Source organism: Leopardus geoffroyi, chromosome E1 (genome assembly GCF_018350155.1).
Source record: "Leopardus geoffroyi isolate Oge1 chromosome E1, O.geoffroyi_Oge1_pat1.0, whole genome shotgun sequence".
NCBI lineage: Eukaryota > Metazoa > Chordata > Mammalia > Carnivora > Felidae > Leopardus > Leopardus geoffroyi.
This window is the reverse complement of record NC_059330.1, coordinates 29,473,631-29,493,893: the sequence shown is the minus strand read 5'-3', so window position 1 is coordinate 29,493,893 and position 20,263 is coordinate 29,473,631. Positions and strand designations below refer to the sequence as shown.

General features: G+C 51.4%; 1 protein-coding gene across 10 annotated transcripts in view; it reads left to right on the top strand.

Annotated features, from left to right (window-relative positions):
• Nucleotides 1–10,351, top strand: part of AKAP1 (A-kinase anchoring protein 1) — a 37,671-nt gene extending 27,320 nt beyond the window's left edge. For 9 of the 10 annotated variants that reach the window (XM_045488292.1, XM_045488294.1, XM_045488288.1 and 6 more), the window contains 6 exons: nucleotides 1,905–2,082; nucleotides 3,491–3,641; nucleotides 4,096–4,163; nucleotides 5,585–5,658; nucleotides 5,874–5,936; nucleotides 6,490–10,351. In XM_045488292.1, coding sequence (XP_045344248.1) covers nucleotides 1,905–2,082; nucleotides 3,491–3,641; nucleotides 4,096–4,163; nucleotides 5,585–5,658; nucleotides 5,874–5,936; nucleotides 6,490–6,564 — 609 coding nt within the window. In that variant the 3' untranslated portion in view covers nucleotides 6,565–10,351. Of the gene's footprint in view, nucleotides 1–1,904; nucleotides 2,083–3,458; nucleotides 3,642–4,095; nucleotides 4,164–5,584; nucleotides 5,659–5,873; nucleotides 5,937–6,489 lie in introns of those variants that run through there. The other variant, XR_006714870.1, reaches the window with a different exon arrangement.
• Nucleotides 10,352–20,263: the final 9,912 nt, after the last annotated feature.

Genomic DNA, 20,263 nt, shown 5'->3' with positions numbered 1-20,263 from the left:
GTGCAAGTGGGGAAGGGGCAGAGAGAGAGGGGAAGGAGCGGAGAGAGAGGGGGACACAGAATCTGAAGCAGGCTCCAGGCTCTGAGCTGTCAGCACAGAGCCCATCGTGCGGCTCGAATCCACTAACTGTGAGATCACGACCTGAGCGGAAGTCGGACGCTTAACCGAATGAGCCACCCATGTGCCCGTCAGTTATGCTTCTAGTCTGTGTTTTCTGGGGCTGGGCTTTAGGGCTGAAGTGCTGGTACAAAGCCAGACGTGCCTGTCCCCACTTGGAGGGATGGTTGTCCTCAGGCTGGCACCTGTTGTGTTTTTAAGGCATTTGCCTAGGAAGGATTATGGTCTATCCAGGAGACCGGGTGCACTTGGCTGGCTTGGGTCTCCTTAAGGCTGGTGCTGTGTGCAGAGTCACAGCCTAACCCCTCTGAGGCCTGGGTGGGACCCACCATTTTGGGCTTGGATGGGCTCGTGATGGGTCCTTGTGTTCCTTACTCCTAGTTGAGCCGGGCCTAGTTGTGGCCCTGGTGAAGGATTCCCTTTCCCTTTCCCTTCTTACGGGAAATACCTAGATTATTAAAGGAGAAGTTCTCCCCACCAGGCTGTGGAGACCTGGAGGCTCTTTGGAGGGAAAGCTGACCTCTTGGGGCCTCTGTGTGCTGGGGGCCGTGGCGTTTCTGGGGCCTGTCACTCAGATCCTGCAACATGCCTCCAGCTCTGTTTGAGCTTTATCTCACTGGTAGAGGAATTGTAGGGTTTTGTAGGCCAAAGATGACTGTTGCATTTCACACGTGGGCTGAACGTGCTCCTTCAAGAAAATTGCCTCCCTAGCTTTTGTTTGGGATGGTTGACTTCTCGGTTCTGTATCTTGCCCCCTCCAAAGATCTCTGTGCCGTGGGTGAAGGCAGGGGATGGAGGTCCTGTTATCTTCTGTGGATGTTTGGGAGTGGGCTGAACCCCACTCTGTCCTTTACTTCTGAATCATAGCATTTTTCCCAGCAGGCTTGGACCAGACCCGCTCTTAAATTATACACAATTGAGCAGTTGTTAGGGCTTCCTCCCATTGTTCTCTGTGTGGAGAGGAGATCCCAGATACCTTGCAACCAGCAGCACTCGGGGGAGGTGGGGAAGTCAGAACTCTTAGCCAGAGGTGTGGCCACCTGACTGGATGGTGGACTAGACATCTTTCTGTGTCCAGGCCCACCTAGATGTTGCCTGTAAGGGAAATTAGTGTCTAGGGACAAGTCTTTTTGAGACCAGGCTTAGCCTCTGCTAGGGCCTGTAATGTGGGGCCTGGCCACTGAGCAAATCTACATTCCGAATCGCAGAGTGGGAAGGACTAGGGAGGGTGTCTGTGGAGTGTAGAGAGGAAGAGACAGTAGGACTTTAACAGTTGGGTCCTTGTTGGCAGGAAAGCGGAGGAGAGAGAGCCTGTCAAACTTGAAGCTCCTGGGATCAGCTGCAGGGCCACAGATGCTGGCTGGGGGGCCTGAGGGCCTGCCCACCTCTTATCCCCTGGTAGCTTGTTCTCAGTGGCCCCTCATTCCCTTGTCTTCCCTGGTGCTACAGTCTCAAGTAGCGGTGGGGGGAATGGAGGCTCTGGTTCCTGGACCCTGCCCGGGGCCCCTCACTGTTTCCACAGCTGCCTCCTCCCTGCCCAGCCCTGAGGCGAGGCCGCCTCTGGAGGTTACTGTTGGCATTGCAGGACAGGGCCTCTGAGGTGTCACACTTTCCATGGCTGAGGTAGTTTTCTTTGAGCTTCTGCCATTTGGGTGCCATGTTGCATTGGGTTGTCACGCCCTTTTCAAAGAGGTGCCAGTTCAGAGACTTGCCCTGCGGCCTCAGGGCTTACTTCAAACCCGAGGAGGATTGTTGCAGCGCCTGCTGCCCCTTCTCCTCCTCTGCAGCTCATGCTCCCCGATGGCATCACTGTGGAGGTGATCGTGGTCAACCAGGTCAACGCTGGGCACTTGTTCGTGCAGCAGCACACGCACCCCACCTTCCATGCACTGCGGAGCCTGGACCAGCAGATGTACCTGTGCTATTCCCAGCCTGGGATCCCCACCTTGCCCACCCCGGTGGAAAGTAAGTGCTGCCCTGGGGTCAGCGGGGAGCCCTGGCCAGGCCATGGGGAGAGGTTTTGGGGGTGGCCTGTTCTGCCCTTGGTCTTGACCCAGGAGGAGGCTGTTCTGGGATCCTTCGTGGGAACAGCATCCCTGAGTGCTTGCCAGCAGGATGGAGTTATTGTGGGCTGGGTTACCCAGCAAGCCCAATGGAAATGGTCTTCCCACTGGCTGACAGAGTCCCGTGGGGTTGGAGTAGAGTTTTAACACACGAATTCTAGCTCTGCCATGTATCTGTGGAATGGGGCTGATGCCAGCTTGTTCCAGGAATTAGGGTTGGATTATTCTATGTAAAGAGCCTGATCCAGATAGTGATTCTTGTAGAAGCTCCTGACGGGCAAGAGGCCTTTGTGGTGGGTTGGTTCATCTCCATTTGACAGTTTAGAAAACTGAGCCTCTGAAGTCGAGGGAATTGCCCAGGTGACACTTGAGCAGGAACCAGGGTCCTGGGGTCTAAACTCACTTGTGGTCTTGAGTCTGTCCTTTGTCACAATTTTCTTTGTTGCCCGTGTTGGCGAGAATCCAAGGTCAGAACATCTCTTCACCCATTGCTATCAGGGACTCCTAACCTGGAGCACCCTAGGGGGCTTCAAGGCATTCGAGAAATCTATGAAGTTACTGAGATCACAGAAATAAGGATTTAATTTTCATCAGAGTCTCTGTTGTTGCCTCAATCCAGCAGTGAAGACCAAACTGGGGTCTGAGTGACTATGCCAGGGGTTCCCCTTAAGGGTCAAGGTCAGGACACAGTGTGGTCAACTGAGTGTGCAGGCCCTCAGCCTGTAGTTCCGTTTGTTCTGGCCCTGCTGCTACAGGCAGGGGTTGGTGACCGCTGGCTGCCAGGGACACGTGTGCTCTGAGCAACTTCCTGAAGCAAAGGCTAGAAGAAGCAGGCTTAAGCCTGCAAGTCCCCTTCTGATCAACTTCTGAGTTGTCACAGGCCGGAACAGGCCCTAGACACCAGGCCAGTGAGATCTGCCACATTTGGAGGTTTTTGATTCTTTCTGGGACTCTCCCTTAAGAATATAAATCCCCCTTCCCTGAGTTTTAGATTTTACTTGGTTTCTTCTGGCCAATCCTTATCTATTTCAGGCTCTAGTAGGTTTCAGAGTAGATGGATCTGGAAGAATGCTTTTTGGTCTGCAGAGCTTTTTGGATGGCATGTGGGAGGCCAAATTTCCCACATCTAGGTCCTTCCCTTGGCCAGTCTCGGGCTCCAGGGAGGCTGTGGGGGCTCCTTGCCATTCCCCTGCCCGGTGGAGGCACAGGACTCTGAGAAGTAAGGTGGGGAGGTGGGTAGCACTGACCGGGGACCCTTGGTGCCCTGTCCTATGCCAGGACTGTCCACACGCTCTCTTCCTGCCCTGCAGTCACGGTCATCTGTGCTGCCCCCGGCGTGGACGGTGCCTGGTGGAGAGCCCAAGTGGTGGCCTCCTACGAGGAAAGCAATGAAGTGGAGATCCGCTACGTGGACTACGGTGGATATAAGAGAGTGAAAGTGGACGCGCTCCGGCAGATCCGGTGGGTCCACACTCCTCCGACGAGCGCATGCCATGCGTGTTGGGGCTGTGTGATCTCTGCAGAGCTGGCACGGTTCTACCAAGCCTGGGACGTAGGTTGACCCTTTCTCCTGCTGCCTACTCTGGTTTGGCAGGGTCTGATAGGAACCTACTGCACTGCTCGTCTCAGTCAAACTGAGCTAGAAAGGCCTGTCTTGGGGAGGAGGTCCCCGGGTATTGTAGGACACAAGTGAAGCAGCTCCTCTGGGAGTTGGATGTGAGCAGTCCCTCTGAGGTCAGGCTGCAGCAGGGAGGTGGCCTGCATCCAGGGAGCCGCGGCCTCCTTGCCCATCGTAGAGGCCTCTGCTTCGCTTCATCCTGGGTCGTGGGGGGCTCACAGCTCGAAGCAGAAGATCGGTATTGGAGTAGAGTCAGACTTCAGGTTCATAAACAGGGTTCCTTCCTTACCTTTCTAGGTCTGACTTTGTGACCCTGCCGTTCCAGGGAGCAGAGGTCCTTCTGGACAGCGTGATGCCCTTGTCAGGTAACGGTCGAGGCCTCTGGCTTTGTGGGAACAGTTGTTGAGAGTGGGTCTTTCTCTTTGAGCGCCTTCCTTTGCACCCAGAGGGCTTATGCTAAATGCAGATTGCTGCGTCTGACGGAGTTCTTGATTGAATAGGTCTGGGCCAAGGCCCAAAGATGTGCATCTCTCTAACAAGTACTCCGGTGATGCCAGTGCTGCTGGCCCTGGACCCACCTTTCAGGACCACCGTTGTGGACTTTACCTAGACCTCCGACCTTGAGAGTTTGCAAACACAGACACCTTCCAGAACATAGTTGAGACCCAGAGTCCTAGCATGTGTGGTTGAGGGCGGGCATTGAGGCCACAGCACTCCTCAGCTAGGCCCTGTGGGGACCATGCCAGCACCAAGCCGTGTGGTATCTTAGACTAACTGCATCCCCTGAGGGTAGGGGACTAACAGTGGTCCTGGGCAAGTTGGTTAGCCTTGCCATTGTTTTTTGTTGTTTTTTTTTTTTTTAAAACCATGTGGAAAATGGGATAGTACCTGTCCTTCAGGGCAGCTGAGGAAATTACATAAACCTAGGAACTGATATGTGGATGGTGGTCAAGTTGCAGCTGTCGATGACCAGGATGTTTTCTATTTGTAGGTAATAAATAGTCCGATCATCCCACACTCTTTAATCTTGTTCTTGTCTAAAGCAGTGAAGTGCATTAGAGGCACTACAAGTCTGGCCAGAGTCCTGTCAGCTAGAGCGCTGGGCAAGGCCTGTCTCCTTTCCTTATTGCTCTGTCCAGCATCCCTCTCCATTTCTGTCCCACCTCCACAGTCCCGCCCAGCTGACATGCTCCCTCCCTCATCAGGCATTCCCAGACCTTCACGAACTTGCCTCTCCCGTCCTTACCACCTCTTGCCTTGGCTGTGTCCTTGTGCATAACTTTATAATCCGACAACGAGGGCTGCCTCCATGGCTTGCTGCTTAGATTCGAAACCCACCTTCACCACTCTGGGGGCTGGTCGACTTCAGCCACCACCTGTTCCCAGTCTCTCTGTTCCCACCTGGAAAGTGGGGATAACATCGCATTCGTAGGGTGTTGCTGCTTCAGTGGAAGAAGATCTACAACGTGTTCAGCCCAGTCAGCACGCCAATAGGTGGTGGTCGTGGTGGCAGCGGTGTTCCCATTGAAGGCAGGGTTTCTGTCCCTTTGGGCCCCACCTGCGGTGGGTGGGTGACCTGTAGCGGAGACCCTGTGAGTGTGTCCACTTAGAGCCCCGTGGAGGCCTGGCCTGTGTCCCTGTCACAGGCGGCTCTTCCAAAGGAAGTTGTCACGTGCCCGGCAGCACCTGAGGCATCTTCTTGGAAAAGCCCTGGAAGCTGTGTAAGTCATGACAATGCTTTGCCTTGGTGAAAGCCTACCTGCTGCTTTTCTTTTTCCTTCTAAAGACGATGACCACTTCTCACCTGAGGCCGATGCAGCTATGAGCGAGATGACGGGAAACACGGCACTGCTGGCTCAGGTGTGTGCGTGGGGGCGGCCAGGCCGCACAGGGGCTGTGTGAGGAGCTTCCTGCCTGGCGTGGGCACAGCCTCCTGGCCTCTCTTACCCAGGATCTTGGATTCCTGGGAACTGACCTTTGAATTCCTTTCTCCTTTGTGGCTTGGGCCCTGGGCTGAGGAGGGGTGCATGGGGTAGCTTTTAAACATGCTTGCTTTTTTTCTGTTGTTTTTCTAGGTGACAAGTTACAGTCCGACTGGCCTTCCTCTGATTCAGCTATGGAGTGTGGTTGGAAATGAAGTAAGTTCTGTTCTTTTCCTTTAAGTTGCTGGCCGGCAGTCATGGGTTGATTTGGAGCTGGTTCTGCTATTGTCTCCGCTTGAGACCATCAGAAAACTATAGGCCTGTAGCCTGCACCTGTAGCGATGGCGGGAGACGTTTTTGGTCGCCACAGTTGGGGGTGGTGATGCCAGTGTCGTCTAGCGGGTGGAGGCCAGGGACTGCTGCTTGGCTTCCTGCCGTGAGCAGACAGGCCCCACGACAAAATGTCAGCGGTCCTTGCTGGATCTTATCCAGACCTTTCTGAATCTTCTGTTCATTGGGTTTTCCATTGCGTTTCTTGGTATTAAAGCTCAGATTTCTTCAGTGTATTGAAAAGCCTGTCGTCCTGCCAACAGAACATTAAGTAAATGCCCCTTGTTGGCCTGGAGGGGTCCTGCCCCTGCCCCCTGTCTCTCTCGGACCTGTCGCGTGCAGTGGTTGTCTGGGACTGTGAGAGGGAGAACCCACGCTGGCCTGAGAAATGGCCCCGGGGTGCAGTGGGCAGAGCTCTCAAGGGAACTTTGTTTTCTAGGCGGTGTTGATAAACCGGTCGCTGGTGGAGCGAGGACTTGCTCAGTGGGTAGACAGCTACTACGCAAGCCTCTGACCCCCGCCCCCCACGGCCTCGTCGGAGTCTCTTGCACTGGTGACGCTGGGCTTGGCGCTAAGGCAAAGACTTTACATCAGAATAACAAACGTTATCTTCCCCGGAAAGTTCTCTTTTTTTTGTACTGTAGTCACGTTGACAAGGAGGGAACCGTGGGTTCTTTCAAAGCCATAGGATGGTGTTGAACGAGCCCGTCGGCTTAACCTGGTTCCAAGCCTTTACAAACAAAACAAAACGAGACAAAAAGCCGAAGTAGAAAGGGTGGCAGCCGGGCTGTCCTCCACCACCTGCACTCCGCCGTCCCCCCCCCTCCCTCCGCAAGACCGAACCACCGCAGCCACCGGCCGAGGGCTGTGCTGCTTGCTTCAGAGGGTTTCTTTTACTTCATTCAGAATCTTTCTTCAGGGAGCAAGACATGAAATCACTAATCGGCATTGATTACTTGTACAGCTGTCGTAAATGAATTTATGATGTTTAACCAGTTTTTATAAACTTCATCTAGGTCTCTCAGAAGGCAGACTTTTTAATGCATATGTAAATACGAAGCAGTCATACCTCTGGCCTTGGTCCCTGGGGGAGGGAAGCTGTTATCTCGCCAAGCCTGGTTGTAATTTGTAACCATTTTCTATTTGTGCAAACTCTGTAAATATATGTTTAAAAAAATGTAATATTTTGTATAAGATACACTGGAGAACAAAGGGAACTCAAGATTTTTCCACACCCACATCATCTGTGAGCAGAAGTTCCTTCTGCGGACTACAGCCGCCTGCCTGGGCCAGCTCCTCAGGTGGCTTCCTGGGTGCTGGCTGGACAGGGTGACTGTGTGCTATAGATTGTGATTGGGGCTTTTTTTTTTTTTCTTTTTTTTTTTCTTCCCTGTACAAATTTGTTAAAAAAAAAAAAAAAGAAAAAAAAACATTGAATTACCTTACAGTGGTGTGTTTTGATTCTTTTTTAGACTGGCTTTAGCATTGTGCGATTTAAGAAAGTAACTTAAACTTCTATAAACCTTGAATTGTATACAATGTAGCTTTGAATCCATTTCTTCCGTGCTGAGAAGGGTTGGCATGGGGAGTGAGGAGGTGATTGTGTGTGGTGGCCTGGAGGGGCCCGTCTAAAGGACACCCAGGGCTTTTAGGACACTGGTTAGCCAGAGATTTCCATCCAGCTTTTTCCTCTCCTTGCCCCACAAGGTGGCAGCCAAGCTTCCTCTGGCTTCCCCTCAGGAGTGTCTCAGATAGCCAGGCCTGACTTTAAAGCACCGGTTTCCAGACGTCTTTGGGTGTTCTCAGTAGATCTTTGCAGTTATTTAATGCGTTGCAGTGGTAGGAGCCATATCCCCCTACGTGGGGAGAGCTTTGATCTACCGGCCCCTCCTCTTAGGGCAAAGGCAGGCCCAGGCCAGGCCCGTGGCTCGGGGATTTCCCGCCCTTCAGGGGTCTCTGGAGAGCTGAGGCTGCCCAGAGCTCTTTCACACTGAAGCGATCCTCCCACGGAGAGGCTGCGGCCCCTCTCCCCGGCTGGGGATAGTGAGTGGTTGGTGGCCTGCGCCCCTCCTCTGAGGATCAGCTCCTGGGACCCCACCTCAAGGCAGGGAAGTAAATGAAGTAAAATCATGGCAGTGTCCCCCGCTGGTACCGAGCTTGGCCCAAGGCCAGCTGTCATGCGGTCTCTGCTGCCGCTAGTCCAAAGTCCCAGCAGTAGTTGGCTGTGACGTGGGCCAACTTGGGTCACGCCCAGTCTCCCTTTCTCTGTGCAGTTCTTCATCCCTGGAACAGAAACTGGTGTGGGGGAACCTTCAAGCTAGTTTGGGGACAGTCACAAAGCCTGGTGTGCAGATGTGGCCTTCAGCTTTGACTGGAGGGAACCACACGGTTGTGGTGCCTGGAGGTGGGCAGAGGGTGGTGGACGAACAGAGACCAAAGCCAGGGTGGTCCAGACAAGATGGGGGCTCCCGGGGGGACGGGTTGGGGTGACGAGTGATGTGGCAGGATCCCCTGAACAAGGCCTCCAGGACGGGGGTGGGGGGAGGTGGGGCAACGGGGATGAGGGGGTGGGCTGCTCAGGTCTTACAGCCTTAACCTTCAGGAATGGGTCCGTTTAAGGAAGTTTTGGTTTATTGGGAGGAAAAGTGCATTTGGAAGGTGGGGAAGGGTATGTACTCTTCGAATAGACCCTTCTCAGATTAGAGTTCTGAGAAAGGTGACTTTGGCCATTTTGCTGGTAATGTTGCTGCTCTTACAGAGGAGAGGATTTAAGGAGGCCCTCGCTCCCTCATTCTGGGCATCGGCCCTCCGGACCAGAGTATTTTAGACCCATTCTTGGTCTTTAGACCCGTTTTTGTGTAAAGATTCATTTTTGAGAGAGTGAGTGCAAGCGGGGAAGGGGCAGAGAGAGAGGGAGACAGATAATCCAAAGCGGGCTCTGCACTGACAGCGAGCCTGATGCAGGACTCGAACTCACAAACCGTGAGATCGTGACCTGAGCCGAAGTCAGACGCTCAGCTGACTGAGCCACCCAGGGGCCCCTAGACATGTTCCTTGAGTTAACCGAGCCATCCAGGGGACAGCTTAAGTAGGAGTTTGAAAGCTCATGGTGCTGGAGGGAGACTGGATAGCCCGCCATGGGGTGTGGGGGAGGGAGGCTAGTTGTCACGAGGGGTGTTTATTCCAGCTGCCGGCCCTCTGGCCCTCCAGGCCCTGCTAGGTGTGGCTAGTCCCAGTGGGGGTCAGTACGGGTTCTGGGGTTGCCGCTACACCTTGTGCGCCCTCACGCATCCTGCTTAGCTGCCACAGGAGTGATGGAGAGCTTACTGGCTCAGACGTCGTGCTGTTCAGCAGGGAACACTTGGTCCTCGTGACACCCCAGTGAGGCGGGGACGGAGCCCGGACATAGATGGTGACTTGAGAAAGTGGTTTGCAGTGGGAGACTCAAAGCCAGGCTGTTGCCCCAAGCCACAGCTCCTCCGAAGCAACGCGAGGGTGGCTCGCGCTTTGTTCCGCATCCCCCCCTAAAGGCTGCACTTGCTACGTCTTTGGCCCGCAGAAGAGTTTTGCAAGTTAGCATGGGAAAACACCACGACAGCAGGTGCTCAATCATTTGGCTTATATGAGAAACTAAAATTTAAGAAACCTAAATAAAGTCAGGAATTACATGCCGTATCTAGGCCGGAATGAACATTTTGAATCTTTGATGACCCAAGAAGGAAAGAACTCTGGAAAAGGTCATATACGGACCGAGAATAGGAAATTTGGATTGTTTGTAGACCAGCAGTGTCCGAAAGAAATACGGGAGCCACACGTGTAATTTAAAGTTTTCCAGGAGCTTGATAAAAGGGGTGGGGGGGGGGGGGAGGATAACCAGGTGAAATTAATTTTAAGTTTGTTTAACCCCACATTTCAACATGTAATGCACGTTAGAAATATCATTGCGATTTTACAGTATTTTCATACTAAGTGTTTGGAATCCCGTGTGTATATTTTACACTTCTGGCCTGTCTTTTCGGACTAACCACAACTCAGGTGCTCCGTAGCCACAGGAGGCTGCCGCGTCAGGTCCTGGACCATCCCATCGATCACCATCACGCCACTATTAACAGCCTTATGTTCGTCCTTTGCAAAACGTTCTAGGTTCTTTTGCACATTTATTGTTCCAGATGAACTTCAGAATGATTTTTTGGGGGAGGCAATCATGGCGAACGTTTTACTGACATTTGGGAAAAAAATGCATGTTGCCGGTTTGTTACAAAGTTTTATGTGGTAATATATTAAATCAAGCTTGTAAATTATTCGTATCTGTTGTTTTTCTTACTCTCTCCTTCCAACGTTTTTTTTTTTTTTTTTTTCGTCTGTACTTTCCACTTCCAAGAAAAAAAAAGCACATTAAAGGCTTCTGGTATTGTCACGTTTTCCTGTTTTTCTTAACTGGAAACTTGTAAAAGGAGCTATTACGTTACTTAGTTTGAAAAAGCTCATGGGTGGTATTTTCTCATCAGTGTAAAATATCTTTGGTATTCTGTTTGGTGCTTTCTGTTTTAAATTTTGTATATTTTTCTGTCATTTAAGCAGGTGGGTGGATGGCTTGTAAACAGCACACTGCTGGAATTTTTTTTTTTTTAGCAAAATCTGCGAAGTCACTAGGTGAATCTGACTTCTTCATTGTGGTCACTGTTGCATTATGACTTGCCATTTCGTTCATTTTTCTGTTATGTTTTCTAACTTTTATTTATATATGTTTTTGCTTTCCTCCCTTGCTTAACTCGAATTTTTCCATGTAGTAAAATTAGCATTTAACACCTTGTTCCTATGTTATCAGCAGATAGGAGTAATTCACCAGTAACATTGAACTTATATTTCTCTGACTCTCACACGGTTAAGGCCTCCTTTCTCCTCAGACAAGAAGAAACTCAGATTTCTGCCCTTCCTACAAGTGTGCGTGTACACCCTTTCCCTGCCTCCTGGGTTTTGTTAGAATCCTCTAGAACCCAGGTCAGAATTTCACATAGGCCTCTGTCTCAAGAGTTTTAAATGGTGACCTTAAAGTTCAGTCACGTTATCAGGAAACATGTTGGCCCAACTTTGTTTCACTAGCTTTACTACTCATTCTTATGCACCTGTTCCTGAGTTCTTGATTTCAATTCACTTTGGTCTGGAGTAGTACTTTGACTTTTTTTGTTTTGTTTTGTTTTCAGAACACCTTGTATATCTGAACATTTCTATCTTTTTGTCCTGACAACACCGGCCGTTGTTAGACTGAGCATCCCTGTTGGAGTGAATGTCTTCTTGCCAAAAATTCCACCCTCCATCCCTGGAGTAGGATTGTATGTCCTAGTGCTCCTGAGCTCGGGCGTGGTCAGGGAGAGGTGGGTAGAGGCAGTGTGTGTCCCAAGGCAGACTCACGTGTTCTCTCCCTCTGGCCTAGTCCATGTCCCTGGGTCCCAGCGTGAAGATATGTAGAACAGACTTGCAGCCGACCTCCCAGTGCATGTTGGTGTGTGAAGCAAGTCTGGCATAAGTCACTGAGGTCAAGGTTGTATGTTATCTTCAGTCTGTTCCAGCCTGTCCTGATTGATGGTCCCTCGTTCTGGGTCCCTGACCTATCCTCTAAGGACTCAGAGCTCTGGCCCTGGGCCTGGGGGCAAGCTCCTTGCCCTCTCTGCCCCCAAACCCCCCATCTGTGAAAAGAGGGGGTAAGTTAGATGAACACAGAGGCACTTGCCAGCTTTACCTTTAGACTGATCTCTGTAAATAAGAGCCTTCCTGAAGATTCCTGTTAATGAGGCTGGCTTACTTTGCATTTTTACAAAGCAAATCACCTAGGCGAGATCTTGGCTGTTCGTTGCTAGAAATAGGCCCAGGTGACATCTGGTGGGACAGACGCCATTTGAGAAGCCCTGGAAGGCACCGGAAGGCACCGGAAGGCAGACACCCCCTACCTCGGCCCAGGATGGATTTCTTGCCTTTCTCCAGCTTCCTTGGCTTCGTGACAGGCAGGAGCTCTGTCTGCTCTCACTGATCCCTCTGTCTCCACGGAGTGTCTGCTGTATACCCTGCATCCTATTAGGGGCCTCCATTGAGTGTCTGCTGTATGCTGAGCATCCTGCTAGGGGTCTCCATGGAGTGTCTGCTGTATGCTGAACTTCCTGCTAGGGGTCTCCATGGAGTGTCTGCTGTATACCCTGTATCCTGCTAGGGGCCTCCATTGAGTGCCTGCTGTATGCTGAGCTTCCTGCTAGGGGCCACAAGGGTGAGTCCCACACTGATCCGTTAGGAAGCGTCTCTGTGGGAAGGTAGGCTCAGCGACCTCTACACAGACGGTGCTTTCTTGTGGAGGTGCCTTCCCTCACCTCCTTATGGGACCCTGGCAGCCTCCGGGGAGGTGGGAAATGGGCTTAAAATCAGCAGAGCCAGGACTGGGACCCGGACCTTCCAGACTCTGCTCGTACCTGCATGCGATGCCTCTGCTTGTCTTCCTGGTGAAAGGAATGAGTGAGGCTGACATTCCCGTGTTTCTGGGAGGGCTCCTTGCAGGAGGTGGCATAGCGAGGCCATCCTCCCGCTGAGACAGGGGCTGTCCTGTAGGTCTGGCTCATGGACTCTTGGAGAAAGACGTGGTAAAAGAGAAAGTGTGTCTTCACAGGAGGCTGTCTGCAAATATGTCATGCGTAGAAGTCCTATCTTCTTGTGTTTTCATTTTTTTCTAAATAGGTGAGACACAATACACGATTCCAGAGATTGCTAAGGATAACCAGTGAAAGGATGTCTTCTTGCCGTGTTCCCCAGGCACCCATGTTTCCTCTCCAGGGGAGATGATTCTTAATTTCTCATGTTTTCTACCAGCGGGTCCATCCCTCACACACACGAATGGTAGCATAGTGTCAGCTTCAGGTCACAGACCAGACCTGTGTTTATAAGTGCAGTTCTATTGGCACCTGCCACAAGCATTTGCTTACATATTGTCTATTGTGCTACAGCCACGAACTTGAGTACCTGCGTGGAGACTGTGTGCCCTATGAGGTCAAAAATGCCTAGTCCTTCGCAGAAAGAGTTTGCCAACCTCCCCACTGCAAACACTCCTCCCCCATTTACTCAAATGCAGGCCTCCTGCCTCTTTTCCAACCATGAATTCTTTAGACTTGGAGAATTATAGAATCTTCAGATCCCTGAGGTTCTGTTTGGCAGCTCTGTGTCTTGTAGACTCTCTCCTGGTAGAAAGAAGCCCTGTTCCCCGTAGGGTGATCCAGCACAGGACCCAGGATAGATCAGGAAGACCCTGCCTGGGTAGCGACGTGCAGTCCACAGTCCCTGAGTGTGGCAGCCCCTGGGAGGTCCTGGGAGCAGAGCCTCAAGCCCCACCCTACTGAACCCACGTCTTCCTTGTAGTAAGACTCCCGGATGGCTTCTGTGCCCACGCGGGTTTGAGAAGCACTGCTCCAGGGCATACCCAGGGCACTACCCAGCCCTGGCTCCATATTGGAATCGCTGCTAAAACTGCCAGTGCCCGGGACCCCATTCTCAGAGGTGCAGATTTAATTGGTTTGGACCGCAGCCTGGGCCCTGAGATGCGGTTTGTTTTTTTAAATTACTACTTTGGGAGTATGACACGTACATTAAAGTACATAAAGTGCACAGTTCTCGAGCGGAGAACATGATGTGTTCTTATTAGACACACCTGGGTAACTGTAGTCAGGTGAAGATAGGGGAACATTTCCAGGATTCTAGGAGGTTCCCTCATGCCCTTTTCTGGCCAGTGACCTCTCCCCAGGTAACCATTATTCTTTGACCACCGTAAGATTGGTTTTGTCTGTTCTGGAACTTAGTCTGAGTCTTGCATCATGCTTCCACTCGCTGTGAGTCCTGAGAGGGTGTCTCTTCTCCTGCATGAATATACCACGACTTTTTTTTTTACCCATTCTTTGATTAGTGTTCATGTAGGTTTCCCTTTGGGACTGTAATGAACAGAGCTGCTGTGATTCATTCTTAGGTTTTTGGTGGACGTATATATTCATTTCTCTTGGGCCTGACCAGCAGCGGGGTGAGGGTCGGAATATGTTTAGCTTCAGTCAGTAGTTACTTGCACATTGAGATTTTCAAAAGCTCACCAGGGGCTGACCGGCTCATCAGTAGAGATGTGACTCTTCATCTCAGGGTCGTGAGTTCGAGCCCCGTGTTGGGTGTAGAGATTACTTAAATAAGCAATTAAAGGGGCGCCTGGGTGGCTCGGTCGGTTAAGCGTCCGACTTCGGCTCAGGTCATGATCTCACGGCCCCTGAGTTCGAGCCCCGCATCGGGCTCTGTGCTGGCCGCTCAGAGCCTGCAGCCTGTTTCAGATTCTGTGTCTCCCTCTCTCTCTGCCCCTCCCCTGTTCATGCTCTGTCTCTCTCTGTCTCAAAAAATAAATAAACGTTGAAAAACAAATTAAAAAAAAATAAGCAATTAAAAAAAATAAAATTAAAAAAAAAAAAAACAAAAAACAACCTCACCAGGCGACTCCAGTATGCTGCTGGGGCTGAAAATCCTGCTCCAGAGGGATAGCTCTGAGCTCTTACTGTGGAGCTGCCCTTCCAAGTGCTTCCTGTTGCTTTTCCCAGTGGCCTTCCTGGAAATCCCTAATCTGTTTCTGTTTCTTGAGCCCTATGTAACCAGATGTGTGGTTCCAGGCCAATCTCACCCCACCCCAGAATCCGCTTCATTCCTGTCGATCAGATTCCAGCCTCGCCCTAGGGTCTCTCCCCAGACCCCTCATCTCACTCCTCCTTCTGCACCCTCGGGGCCCGTGGCCGTGGTGGCGGTAGTGGGCAATCCCTAGCATCCCCTCTGATCTCAAGAGCACTAACAGAGGGTTGGCATGGGACAACTGGCATGGAGCATGGGAAGCACTTAGCAAGGGCCTGGTGGAAAGTGTTCAAGTCGCTGATGCCTGAATGCAGAGAATAGAACGTCTCTGCTCACAGTTTCCTTGCGTCCAGAGCTGTGCTGTCCAACATGGTAGCCACGGCCACATGTGGCTCTTGAGCACTTGAAGCACAGAGGTATGTTGTAAACATTAGCTATACGCTTTGTGAGAAAAAGCATGATTAGAGGAAAAGAATGAAATATCGTGGTTACAGTGGGTTAAATAAGATCGGTCACACATGTTTCTGCTTAAAAAAATTTTTTTAACGTTTATTTCTGAGAGAGAGAGAGGCAGAGCGTGAGCAGGGGAGGGGCAGAGAGAGAGGGAAACACAGAATCCGAAGCAGGCTCCACGCTCTGAGCTGTCAGCACAGAGGCCGACGGGGAGCTCGAACTCACCAGCCGTGATATCATGACCTGAGCTGAAGTCAGCCGCTTAACCCACTGAGCCACCCAGGCGCCCCAGTGTTTCCGCTTTATAAAGGGTGGCTGGTGGGCATGTGCACTTGTGGCTCCTGTCGTTTGTGGAGACAGCACTAGGTAGAGGAATGCTGTTAGAGGAAGTCACACTCTTTCAGATAATGTTTTTCAAGTTGGGGCTCAGGCTATTTACTTGAGAGTTTACCTGGAGTGCTTGTTAAAAATACATATTGCAGGGCGCCTGGGTGGCTCAGTCGGTTAAGCGTCTGACTTCAGCTCAGGTCGTGATCTCACAGTTCATGGGTTCAAACCCTGCATTGGGCTCTGTCGGGTCAGAGCCTGGAGCCTGCTTTAGATTGTGTCTCCCTCTCTCTCTGCCCCTCCCCCATTCTCGCTCGCTCTCTCAAAAATAAACATTAAAAATTTTTCTAAAAAAATTTTTTTTAAGTTTATTTATTTTAAGAGAGAGCAGGGGGAGGGGCAGAGAGAGGGAGAGAGAAAAAAAATCCCAAGTAGGCTCTGTGCTGTCAGCACGAAGTCCAACGCAGGGCCTGCCTGAACTCAGGAAGCATGAGATCATGACCTGAGCCGAAATCGAGAGTCGGACGCTTAACCGACTGAGCCGCGGACGTCCCTGAATTTCCTCTTAAAAGTATGCTGTTTTGCTTCAAATTGGGAAGAGCTGAAACTCTAATTTCCTACCTTCTTGACTTGGCTGCCAGGAGTGTTCAGGACCAAGTTTTGGGTTAAATTAGAGTTGAAGTGTTGTGTGACATCAGTGGCTGTTGTGTCGTCTGCCACTGTGTTTAGAACTGCCATGCTTTGGTTAGAAGTATTTGGAGGACACCCACCAAGGTCTGTTTGCACCATGATGTTTCTGGTCTCAAAAGACTCCAGCCTCAGTGCTGCTCTGTGTTTGTTCAGAGGATGAAAAGAGATAATTTCATTTCAATAAAAAAAAAGCTTACCAAAAATGTAGAGATAACACTCTACTTGAGCCGTGAAGCTGGGGGTGTGTGGGGAGGGGCGAATTTCGAGGTCTCCCAATGTGCCCTGCGCAGATTGCTGCCGCTGTGGCCTTGGACCACTAGATGGCGCCACAGCACAAGTTTCTGGAAGGGTGCCTTCCACCGTTGCCTTAGAACAGCGGTTATCTCACTCTGAGAACTTACCAGAAATGCAAATTCTCGAGCCCTACCTCAGACCCACTGAATCAGAAACTGTTGTTTTTTTTTTTTCTTAATGTTTATTTGTTTTTGAGACAGAGACAGACTGCAAGTGTGGGAGGAGAAGAAAGAGAGAGGGAGATGCAGAATCCGAAGCAGGCTCCAGGTTCTGAGCTGTGCACACAGAGCCCAACGCGGGGCTCAAACTTACAAACTGCGAGATCGTGACCTGAGCCAAAGTCAGACGCTCAGCTGACTGAGCCACCCACGTGCCCCCAGAAACTGTGTTAAAACATGCCATCCAGGTGGTTCTGATTGCAAACTTAGGTTTGAAATCACTGTCCTAGAATCGACCTTGGGGTAGCTTGGGTAGATGCAAGTAGGAGGTGTGATTGGGGGCTTACTGAGAGGGGCTAGGAATGAAATTGGGGAGGGGGTTGCAGCAGGAGGGGGAGAGTGAAGGCAACCGACACAGAAACAACTCCAAATGGTCCAAATTCCGACAGGGCTTGTGCAAATTAGGGAGCAGTTAGGGGACAAGAGACTGGGTGGCAAATTTGTATTTCTTCTTGGGTACGACACGTCAAATGGTGTCAGGTGGATGGTGGATATGGAAGTCATTGGGTAGCCCCCACTCTAGATGGAAGGCCGGGACCAAGAGCAGAAACCCAAAGCCCAGCCTATGTTGCCACTATGGCTCTTTACCTCTCCCATTCTGAAATTTCACCAAAGCACCACTGTGCTAATGGACTAAAGCCTTGCAACCCTCCCAAGACAATCCAAGAAATTGGACGCTCAGAAATCAAAAAGAAGCTTGAGACTTTGTGGAAAAAAATCACTAGTGAATTAAAATCTTATTTCTATCTTTTCAATCCTATCTGTATCCTAAGGGGAGTTAAGTGCCAGAATGAATTTATATCTTTTCTTTTTCTTTTTCTTTTCCTTTTTCTTTTTCTTTTCTTTTTTTTTTTTTTTTGGACACAGACAAAAATTTCTTTTGCAGGTGGCTACTGAGCCTTCAAAGGGGCAATGCATCATGCAAATAATTTTTTTCAGCTATGACGTGTACAGTTTAGTTTGATTTATTTTTGATGTCAGAAACAAAATGGAAAGTTAGCACTTTAAAAATGAGCGTGGCTGGCTGAATAAATAAATAATATGCTCTTGGCCAGAACCTGCCAGTGCCTCCTTAATTGTCCATTGATTCTTTAATTCTCTGCACTTTAACATCTACGGAAATTAAGAGGCCACAGAGCATGGAGATGTCTTTTGTTAAACAAATTAAGGAAGCTGGGTTTCAGAAGGTGTAGTCCTTCCTCGGCTTTGACCCCGCCTTTAAAGGCAGGAGGACGAAAGCCAGGTGCCCTCCGGTGGTTTCTTCCGGAGCATGGAGGGACCGTCACCTTGGTGTTCCAGCCATGAATATTTATGGCATGCACATGGACCTGAGGACATACAGAACACGGTGCAACTCGGCAACAGGGACATTGTGTGTCCCTCCTGTGGTTTCGGGGGCGTCCGGAGGTGGCCTGGCACGGTCACCCACTGGAAGGTGCTGGGGTCCATGTTCACATCCTGGTGGATGAACCTGGGTAGACCCAGTCAGAGGGCCTGGTCGGGGCGGTGGGGGGGGGGGGGGGGGGTCTCTTCCATTTCTCTCAGGGAAAGAAACACTCCTGGGAGGTTTCTTTAGCCCCACTTCTGGGCTGGATGGGGGCAGCTGCCAATCTCAGCATCCTCAGGGCAGACTCCTGATGCCATCTAGAAAGGCTTCCGGAGCCCTGTGGGTCTGCAGAGACTGTGTCTCACTGCCGCCCTTGGCCTTCAGCTCCTGTCGTTCCAAGCTGTGGAAGGTTCTACCCGTCTCCCCTCTGAGCCTCTGCAAGGGCTGTGTCCCCTGCTGGGTCTCTCCTTCTCCTCCTAACACACTGAGTCTTCCTCCTCCAGGAAGCCTCTCCCAGCCCTCGCCCCCAGCCTCCCACTTGTGGGATGCAGGCCCCCTCGTCCCCAGAGCACCCCCCTCTCCTGCTGCGAGTCCCTTGAGAGCAGGGCATGTATCTTTTATTTCTGTAACTGTGGCGTGTGAAACAGGAACCAGAACATCAGAGGCCCTCAAAAATGTTTGGTTGAATGAGTAAGTGATTGAGTGCGTTTGCCCTCAGGCAGATACCGCGGGAACTCAGTTAACAGGATGAAATGCCCAGAAAGGAATTCCGTGACTCTTGCCTTGTCTTGGGTTCTAGCCGCTCACGCCTCTGTCAGGAGCCCTTCCTTACGTCCCCTCTCTGCCAGGTGGAGTTGCGTGCAGGTGGAGGAGGAGGAGGCTGAACGAGAAAACGCGTGCTGGTCCCTCTTGCCAGTGGCGGGGAGGTCCAGGACAGGTGGCGCCGGTCCTGCCTCTGTGAATCCAGGCTAGGCCCGGTGGTTCCCGCGTGAGGTCATATGGCAAAAAAGACACACCCTACTGGGTTTTAGGCCCTGGACCTGTAACCACAGGCCTGTGCCACTAAGACCGAAACCTCCCAGCTTCAAACGCAATCTACATGTATGGACACCTGTGGGTTGGCAGACCCACTAAGAGCTGTGTGATCTCAGGGAAGTTACTTAACCTCTCCGGGCCTCAGTTTGTTCACCTGTAAACCAGGGTCACCTCAAACAGTGTGGATTTCCTGGCATCTAGGATGCACTTGATAAATATTTTATTATTTGTGCCCTTTGGCTTGCCGCAAGGGGTAGGCATGAGGGTGAGATCTAGAGAAGTCTCTCAGGGGGGTCATCTTTGCTTCTGCGGGTTCTTGCAAGATGGGGGTCTACCTCCTCTTTCTGGGTCCAGGAGGCCCCTCATTTCCTCCACACTGAAGACCCCACTACCCACCTCCTCTCTGCTCATCGCTTGGAACCACCATGGGATGCCTCCTTAGCTGTAATTATGGCTACAGGGGAAACCTGCCACCCAGGCCCCTGTCCCCAAATGCCCTTTGCTTCAAGCTGGGCTGTGGGGAGAGGCACGTGTCCCCAGCTAGCTGCCTCTGGGACCCCTCACCCACCTCTCCAGTCCAAATTCCTCTTTCCATCGGTGTCGCTTTCATGCCTGTAGGATTTGTGCCCTTCTGCTCACCGAACCAGCAGCGTGCCTGCTGTCTCTGCCGTTGTCAACATCCCACGGCTTGTGTCTCCTGCAGCCAGGCGCCTGGCTGTTCCGCTCCTCTCTCGCTGGCAGTTAGGAGTCTCTCCCTGGCTCACGTCGAAAGTCTTTGTTCTTCTCCCTGAACGTTCAACCTGATTTCTACCGACTGTTCATTCAGCCTCCGGACTGGCTGGCTTGCTACTTAGGAAACGCGGCCCCCAGAGGGAGAGATTGGGGATGCCACACCCCAGGTTAAGACAGGAAGAGAAGACACTTCAGAGTGTGAGGGGGCGAGGCAGGGATGCTGAGCCCCTGCCTCCCAGGAACAGAGACATGTGTGACCTGGAGAGAGAGCACCCTGGGAGCCTAGCTTCCAGTCTCAGGTGCTGCTTTTGGGGCTGGCACGTGGATACATTTGCACGGGGACTTACAAACCTGTCTACATAGGCGGGACAGATGGTTGTCAGCGGCCACAACTACCTGTCTGTGGTCTTTTGTTCCGCCTTCCATTTGAGAGTCTGGGAGAGGTGCGGGGCAGGCAGGACCGGCCTGCTCTGAAGGGAAGGACCTGGGGAAACAGAAGAAGATGGTCC